General features: G+C 40.3%; 1 protein-coding gene across 3 annotated transcripts; it reads right to left on the reverse strand.

The window, feature by feature from the left end:
- Window positions 1-609: 609 nt before the first annotated feature.
- LOC133159978 (C-X-C chemokine receptor type 4-like) lies at window positions 610-2,572 on the reverse strand. Of its 3 annotated transcripts, none has more exons than XM_061287462.1 (2): window positions 2,418-2,572; window positions 610-2,184 (listed from the first exon to the last, which is right to left on the reverse strand). In XM_061287462.1, exon 2 carries the CDS (start codon window positions 2,149-2,151, stop codon window positions 1,033-1,035), a length of 1,119 nt encoding a protein of 372 aa, XP_061143446.1. In that variant the 5' UTR covers window positions 2,152-2,184; window positions 2,418-2,572; the 3' UTR covers window positions 610-1,032. The 3 variants fall into 3 exon arrangements, with proteins under 3 accessions (XP_061143446.1, XP_061143447.1, XP_061143445.1); XM_061287463.1 differs by having other exon boundaries at window positions 610-2,157; window positions 2,418-2,567; XM_061287461.1 differs by having other exon boundaries at window positions 610-2,187; window positions 2,418-2,567.
- Window positions 2,573-8,696: the final 6,124 nt, after the last annotated feature.

The raw sequence follows: 8,696 nt of genomic DNA on the forward strand, positions 1-8,696 counted from the left end.
GCCTTTTAGTGGCTCCATTCTTCTCTCTGTCTTTTGTTGCCAACTTCCTTTAGTTTCCAACTTGAACATCACTAGTCCTAGTTAAAAAGAAACTCTTAATTTGGATGACAACGTGTGTAACGAAATTGATGACTTATAATATATGATGTGAATACCAAACAAAGAATCTGTCTGCTCTTTTACTTTCACAAAATTTATAACCCATTTTGTGAAGACAATAGTGACGGGGATAACAAAACTTTTGACCTTGGTTAAATGGTTTAACACTTGTATACAAGCCCGGTGTCAAGAGGCCCAAAAGAAATGGGGTCAAAGAAGATCTTCACAATGTTTTCCCCCTTTTTCTTATAGCACCATATGGATTTTAATTCTAAAGCAAGACTCTTAACATTGGTGTCAAGACTGCTTAAGATAAAAGTGCACAGATGTTCTTGCAATTACAGGGTCTGCACAGACCTCCGTCTGCTTCCCAGTTAGATCAGGTGGGGACATTTGTGTTGAGAGACTCCGTGTCTACGCCCAACAACGCACACTTACACACACACACGCCCATCCCCCAATCTCTGAGGGCATCAAGAGCCACTTGAGTGAAAACACACACGACAGTCATTATAAGAAGCATTGAATTTGTTTATTTTCAGGTAAAAAAACAACAACAACATGCATTTACATATAAAAAAAAAAGATTTAAAAAGCAGCATGCAATTTCCTGTACAAAACTTCCAGTGTAAATGACAATAATAAATAAAAACTTTTAGATAATCACACAAGTGCGAACACACAAAACTCTTCAAACTATTTACAGTTTCCAGAAGCAGCGACATCGCTCACAGCAAAGACAATTGAAGCTTGACCTAAAATGACCTCACAGTTTTTACAAAAAACAAAACCTAACTGTAAAGCACAAGGTAATCACCTGCTTTTGGGAAACAACCTTTTTTTTTTAATTTGGTTTTTACAGCTGTACAAATTGTAGTAAACTGTTGAATTAAAGCTTAGTTTCAAGTCTCACATTTTAGAAGTTCAGTCGCGTTAACTTGACAAAACACTCGAAGACTCCGACTCAGTCGACACTGATGATATCTGCCCGCGCTTTTTTGTCATGAGAGTTGCTTTCTGGCTCGATCTGCTGTTCAGCGTCAATGCGCTCTTGGCTGACTTTTTGAATTTAACTCCCAGGAAAGCATACAAAATGGGGTTAAGGCAGCAATGGAAATACGCTAAAGCTTCGGTGATGGAGATCCACTTCTCCACCGCTTGTTCTAGTTCACAGGAAGGCGTGACCACGTTGAGCATCATGAGCGTGTCCAGAAAGAGGCCCACGCAATACGGCAACCAGCAAGAGAAAAAGCAGAGGATGAGGATGACCGTGGTCTTCAGGGCTTTCTTCTTCAGCGCTTGACCCTTGGCGCCTCGTGACAGCTTGGCGATGATGATGCAGTAGCAGATGAGAATGACCAAACCGGGAAGCACAAAGCCCACAAGAATATGTTGGAAGCGGAAAACCACCATCCAAGTCAGGTTGCTCTCATCGGGGTAGATGCGCTGGCAGACGATCCTGGAGTCGGCCACTTCCATGCTTCCATCGTTCATGAAGCGGTAGTTAGACGAGCCCGTGTCTTGGGTTCTGGCGAACACCAAGTCAGGGACGGTGAGGATGGCGGCGGGGAGCCAAACGGCCACATAGATGATTTTGCTGGCCAGGAGCTTCCTCGTTGCTTGGCTGTTAGTGGCCCTCACTACAGCCAAGTATCTGTCCAGGCTGATAAAGGCCAGGATGAGCACGCTGCTATACAGGTTGACGGTGTAGATCATGTGCACAAACACACAAAGGAAACTTCCAAAGTACCAGTTTCTGGCCGCATCCACCGCCCAGAAGGGCAGCGTGAAGACAAACAGCAGGTCAGCCACAGACAGATGCAGCCGGTACTTATCTGTCATTGTTTTGACCTTTTTCTGGTAGCCCATCACAATGACTACTAATCCATTGCCGATGACGCCAAGAACAATTATAATCCCAAACACGACCGGTAGGAAAATCTTTTTGAAATCGTCGCCGAGTGCCCGGCCGCACGGCTCCTGAAAGTCCATGTCGAAGTCGCCAGACCCGTCTGAGAAGTTGTCAGAACTGTTGAATATGTAGACGGCCATAGCAACCTAAATGGGTGCAGTCAGAATATGTGACTGCTTTACATGGAAGATACAAACATGAAAAACAGTTAGAATCTGCAACTTTGTCCTGATAAACTTTTTAAATAATACACTCAATCAGATAAAGTCAAAATAATAAGAAACAGCAAGCAGTCAACTAGAAACTTATTAAAAAATAGTGAACACAATTTGGCATTTGCCACACATAATTGTAGAAAAGCAGTTGCAGTCTAAATTAGATAAACGACAAAGAAAAAAAAACTCACCTCAGAGTTTGGAAAACAAGTGAATGTTAGGACTACAATGTGTGTGCGCGCATCTGAACTGCGTGTTGTGAGTGCCTCATTAAATGTCGGGGGTGTTACCCCCCCGGCCTGACCCCTCCCCTGCAGGAGGCGGTACCCACTGTTCCAAAAACGGGTAGACTTTATAAAGATTCTGCAGCTCTCAAACTTTGTTGTTAAGCCCGCCTCATATATTAAACACAAGCAGTTATTTTCAGCACGTTCATACACGCGCATGAGAAGTTGCAAAATTAGTCTCACTCTGTAATTCAGTTGAAGTTTAAATACTCGTGTAAACAAACAAACAAACAAACAAACAAACAAACAAAAAAAGTGGTCGTTAAGTAAAAAGTAAATAAAAATATATGAGGACCTGAAATTGCTCCTGAGGACTTAAAATTGAAAAAGTAGCAAGCCACTTTTGACAAAGTATATTAAGTAGAAAGTATAGATTCAAAATGTAGGGCGGAAAAATAAATAGTTGTCATAATAATAAATACTCAAGTAAAGTCAAGATATGTGTGAGAAAAAACAAACAATTGAATTGGAACAATAAAGTACAATGTGTACTGTTCTCACGTACTTCACACCTCTAAGCAGAACACACGCACAAACCCACCAAAAAAGAAAAAAGGTTGCTCATTTCGTTGAGATGGATTGATGGACATTTGCAAGACTTTATCTTCACACTGTGAAGTCAGATATTTGTATCTAAACACATTATATATGTTTGAAGATAAATACTGAAAATATGCAAACTGCTAAGACTGAGAAGTATCCAGTCCTCAATTGTGGAGTTAGTTACTATAGTATTAACTTTATCATTTCAGTTCTCCTTCTATTTTGGGCGTGGCTAAAACGTTGCCGACTGACTCACTGGCTCCAGCACGAGTCGCTCTTGAATGTTTTTCTTTTTATAACCTAACTACATCCCAAATGCACACGGCATGTTGTTTTTAGAGTGCCTCATAGTCTGCCACGGGTGTGCACACATCACAAAGAAAAGGCGGAAAAAGAGCTCCCTTAATACACCGTATTAAGCATTTTTTGAAATAATCAATCTAATTTGGCAGGATTGTTAACAACACTGCTTTCTGCATTTTTTTTGCATTGTATACTTCTTTAAATCATTTTAGGAAGTTCTGTACTTTTAATGTCTCTGTAAATGCTTTCAAATGTACTTTGCCTTGCCAATAACATTTTGGACGCCACCTAAAGGGGGGGGGGGTCTCTCCATTTTCCTTCATACAGTGCTTAAGTGCTGTTTCTACACGCCAAAGTGCCGAATAACCCCAGTGGATGTGTAAAGTACCTTACATGCTATAATGAGGGATTTCAATCAAACAGCCTCGGGACATACGACTCGACTCTCTCTGGCAGCTTTGCCAATCCTCTCTGATTTCAGTTAAGTTAGTGATGACAGGTCCCCGGCCACACCGAATCCGCCTCCCTCCTCAGAGAGCGGGCTGGCGGGTGTCTGAAACATAATCTGCACCAGGAGACATGCAAATGCTAAGCCGTGTCTTTGAAATATGAGACTGGTGATAGATTTTATACATTGATGTGTGTCATTGATTTCATTGCTTTCAAGATGGTTTCAACAGCATCACGCATGTTTTGAAAGAAGATGCTGCTATGGGAAGAATTTTCTTTTTCTTACATATCCTAAGTAAACAGTCACGCTACACGTCTCTATTACCTTTCAATCCAGTGAATATTTACAATTTACACTTCAGCGACGATGAAAAAAAAAACCTCACCACAAATTTACAGCTGCGAGTGTGAAAACAACCGCAACGGCGTGTTATGCAACTGCGACAGCAGGTTGATATTTTCAAATAGGGAAGTTCACACTTTGCACGCAATAATAAACCTTCGACCAACTTTCTATCACGGGTTGGCTTGAAAAAAGTTTTATTTTTTTTATTTGTACTTTTTTGTTACATTCAATACATAAAATGAAGATTATGTGCTTTCTTGCCAATTAACTGTCAGCTATCAATTAATTATGACCTCAATCATCACAGCTCTGATACAGTAACTAAATAATTATCATTTACTGATCAACATCAGTCACACACATGCTGATTGACCTCAAGAAGATCAACAAGCACTTCAGAGGCTTATCAAAGTAGTTTTACAGTCATCTTTTGTGTTTGGTGCCCTGAGAGGGAGTCCCGATGACAGAAACGGGGAGAATCTGCAATTTGGAGGAAGGCCACTGTATTGCTATGTTGCTCTTATCAACACTATCCAGACGCAGGCATTTTCTGTGTTATCAGTCTGTAAGCACAACTCCTGGGTTTCATCTGTGCACACTATTTTGTCTTCACTTTCACTTGACCACTCTGTGAAACCGTTCTTTTTTTCTAAATTGAATTTTATATTAGATGTACTATACAATAGTTGTTTTTTTGTTTGTGTCCTCAAATTCCCCAAAAGTGTCTGTCTGGTTGGATGGATTATACAGCACACCTCAAAAATGTACCAACAATAAATGTATTGAACTAAACATGACCATTATGTATTTGATTAAGGTTGTCTTATGAAAGTCAGCTATCTTAATGCTAATATACACTGAAAGACGGAATAGGTAGGCTCATGATGTTTCAGTAATTATAAAAAAAATAATTAATTGCACATGCCAACAGATTACATAACAATTTACATATACTTTATTGTTTATGAAAGAAAACCTTTAGAGATTTATTTGCAGTCTTCTTCTGTTTTATCATTAAATCCACAGTCTGTTTGTTTGCTGTATATCGCCCCCTGTTGGGATGTGTTGCTACCACCGTTGCTCTGTGGCCAGAAGGGGAGATCCCCATGTCAAGGCAAGTCATTATTACCGTGTGCCATTTTGATTTAAGAGGTTCCCTCCCCTTAAAACAAACAAGCTCCCTCCCTTTCAGCCCTGGCAGGATAGCCGCTGTCTCCACTGTCGACACGAGGATTCCCATTGCTATCGTCCTCGGCATACAAAAGATCTGTGAGCTACTTAGAATACAAATCAGAAGAAGTGTGAATGATGGCGGAGGGGGCTCTTCACTGGAGACTGGCTATTGAAATGAAATAGAAGAATGCCAGCCAGATAAAGGAAAGAGAGCAGTGTTGTGCAGTTAACGGCAAACCTCCAGCTGCAAGTCGTCCCTCTGCAGGATCATTTCTGCATAATGACAACTCCACTTAAATGTCACCTTCACTTTTCACGGGTCTTGTAGAAGAATAACCGACAGCCTCAGTTGTTAAAGTTGACTTGAAACGTTAACAATCAGAAGCAGACACACACTAAAAAAAAGTCACGCTACAGTCTGGACTCCATAAATGCATGAAGGTAGTATCTATGATTGTCAATGCTTCAAGATTCTATTCTATTCTATTCTATTCTATTCTATTCTATTCTATTCTATTCTATTCTATTCTATTCTATTCTATTCTATTCTATTCTATTCTGTCATAAAAAAAAGTGTCTGGTCAGTGTCTGGTCAGGGACTTCGCAGTAGTCTGACTTCATTAGAGCGCCTCGTCGTTGCACCGTGGAAAAGCCAGATGACGACCTCGCAGAGATTTTGCAGCCACCACCGGCGCCGGTTTTGTTTTTCTCATATGAGTATGTGGCCTCTGAAATATTGTGGACTGAAGAATGTGATGTTTTTATTTGCTTTATTTTGTTATGAATGTCTTGCATGCTTATGCACATGCAAAATGTGCACTTCTCCACTCTGGAATGCATGACTTCTTTATCGAGTTATTCATCAAGCAGTCAAGGTTCCATCAGGGTATTTTTATCTATCAACCAAGAAAGAGAAGATTGCATTTGTTGCACTCCATTCCTCACTGCCTTGCTGTATAACTGTCATCACCAACAAACACACCAAATTGTCTAACTGCGGGACACACGTCAATACAATTCATAAAAACCTCACAAACAGGAAACGGAGTAAAAAAAGGTGTTCAGCTATTATGATTGATTATATTTCTACACAAGGCATCCTGTTTGCATCCATGTAAGTTTGTGTTTGAAAAGAGCACCTGAACAATAGAGCCTCTTAAAAAGCATACTTCTTATCTTTGGAAGGCACCCTCTTAAACTTCCTACTTTTCTTAAAGGGTTCCATGTGTTGTTGGTCCCATTAAAACACTTTGCTTCACCTCAATCAAGGTCACAATGTTACATTAAAAAAAAAAAAATGAAGAGTCTATCCTGCATATAAAATCTTTTTGTGGCTCCAGATTCCAGGATGAAATTTATTCATGGTTGTGCACAACATGCGTGGTAAAGTTATTTCAGGGTCACTGCAGGACATCAATAGAAACACATAAACAATTGTCTCGCTACTTCAGTAGCAGACTCTGAGGCTTTATTTCATTTTTCGTCTTTGTAGAATACTAACAAGGTAATTTCGTGCTCCTCTCGACAAAGTTGGATGTCGGCAGTTTTCATTTGAACTACTTTCCTTCGTTTTTTCCGCTACCTGTTCTGAAATGGTGTCTCTACATATCAAGCAAACACAAGATTGAGTTTGCCACTGGCTTTAAGCATTAAAGTCAGAAATGTCAATTTACAGGAGATGAGATGCAATCCAAGACTGGTTGGGAAATGTTAAGTGTTGCATAAGAAGCGTGGTTTTATATGACTTCATGATGGACGCAATCGGGGTTCCTTTTTCACCAACGTCTCTATTGTGGTTTCGCTCTGCTCACATGAATAAAATGGCCTTCACTTCACAAAAGTTCCTCCCACATGCTTTTCTCAAACATATGTCCCAAGAAGAATGTCAATGTTAATGGCATCTTGACATTTCAATACAATCCTTCTGCTACCTTTGTATATGACTGAAGATCCCAGCAAGTGTTCTTTCAGGCTCCCTGCAGGTGGAGGTTCATCCATATGGCCTGCAAAGATGTTGCAGGGGCTCAACTCAACCCTGATCATCTCAGATAACAGAAACAATGGGCCAGATGACAGCAGATAAGCTCGTGAGATGGTGACCAAGGAGAAAGAGCCAATCAACCAGCTGCCAACTGGACTATATCATTACCTTCGACAGGAGAGCACTCGCCGAGGTTAAAGTAGAAAATCATTTCGCGTACAACCTCTCATTGAATGGTTTTGTATGCATGAAGGTTGCTTTGTTTGAAAGTAGAGAGTGTTGGTGCTGATGCTGTTGTTCAAACAATTTCAAATGCATATTACAGCTGAGGGGAAAAAAATTATTCATGAAAATGATTTACATTTTTTTGCAAACTTGGCCGTTTCCTTGTTGATCCCTACTGGTTTTTTCCCAACTTTTCTCTTAATTATCAACAAAATTGCCTTGGTGTAGAATTTGGTGGGGTGGAGATCATATAGCTTTAAGCATGGTGGACATGTCAAATAATACTTCCTTGCTACCCATCAAAGTTGCAGCAAGATTGATTTATTTGCCTCGATCAGCTCTGAATAAAATGCTGTCAATTGTTTGAATCTCAAAATTGATTCACCATATTAAAAAAAGCCTATCACAGCAATGATAAGCTAACGGTTAGCCAATCTTCTATTTCTTCTTCTTCTTCTATGGGTTGAGTAGTAAACAAAGTTTTTGTATGACCGCCCCCCCCCCCCACATTTAAAAGATCCGTTCAAATGTTATAAATTAGTGAGCACTCTGCTTTAGTATCTAGAGGATTTCTCTATCACTCACACACGCACACAGGGTGATGGATAGGTCAGTTGTGACACGTACATTTTTTTTTCCCACTGGAATCGATGTCTTTCCAATTTGCTCATTTTAAGTGAGAGGTGAGAGGCCAGTCAGCAAGGTGCGTGTAATCTTACAAAGAGGGGTAATCTTGTAAAAGTGTCACGGGTCATGCTCATCACACGCCCACCATTAGAGTTGAAAGCGTGTTCACTTTAGCCGTCATGTGTTTAAACCTGTCAATTTGGACTTCTTTTTATCATGTGAGGGAGGATGAATAAAAGCAGTGAAGCTACACATGGAGGCTGATAAATTCACCATCTGTAAAAAAAAACTGCACGGGAGTGAGAAAACCAACAATTTTCCATTTTCACATCACAACCATCTTCCGCTGAGATGTTTTGGATCAAGCAGTGAGACACAGGAGCACAGCGTCTCAATGTAAAATCTATGAAAATCTTTGTTTTCCTGTCACTCTTTACTGACCGTGCTGATTTACAGCTCCACTTAGCACAAGGGGGCCCCAGTCATCGTCATTTATTATTTAAACGCAGTGAGGCAAAAGAAGAGCGGCAGATGT

The sequence above is a fragment of the Syngnathus typhle genome, linkage group LG9 (genome assembly GCF_033458585.1).
Source record: "Syngnathus typhle isolate RoL2023-S1 ecotype Sweden linkage group LG9, RoL_Styp_1.0, whole genome shotgun sequence".
Lineage (NCBI taxonomy): Eukaryota > Metazoa > Chordata > Actinopteri > Syngnathiformes > Syngnathidae > Syngnathus > Syngnathus typhle.

Bases quoted from the DNA above. Each gene is read 5' to 3' on its own strand.
- LOC133159978 (XM_061287462.1), bottom strand. From the start codon at position 2,151: ATGGCCGTCTACATATTCAACAGTTCTGACAACTTCTCAGACGGGTCT.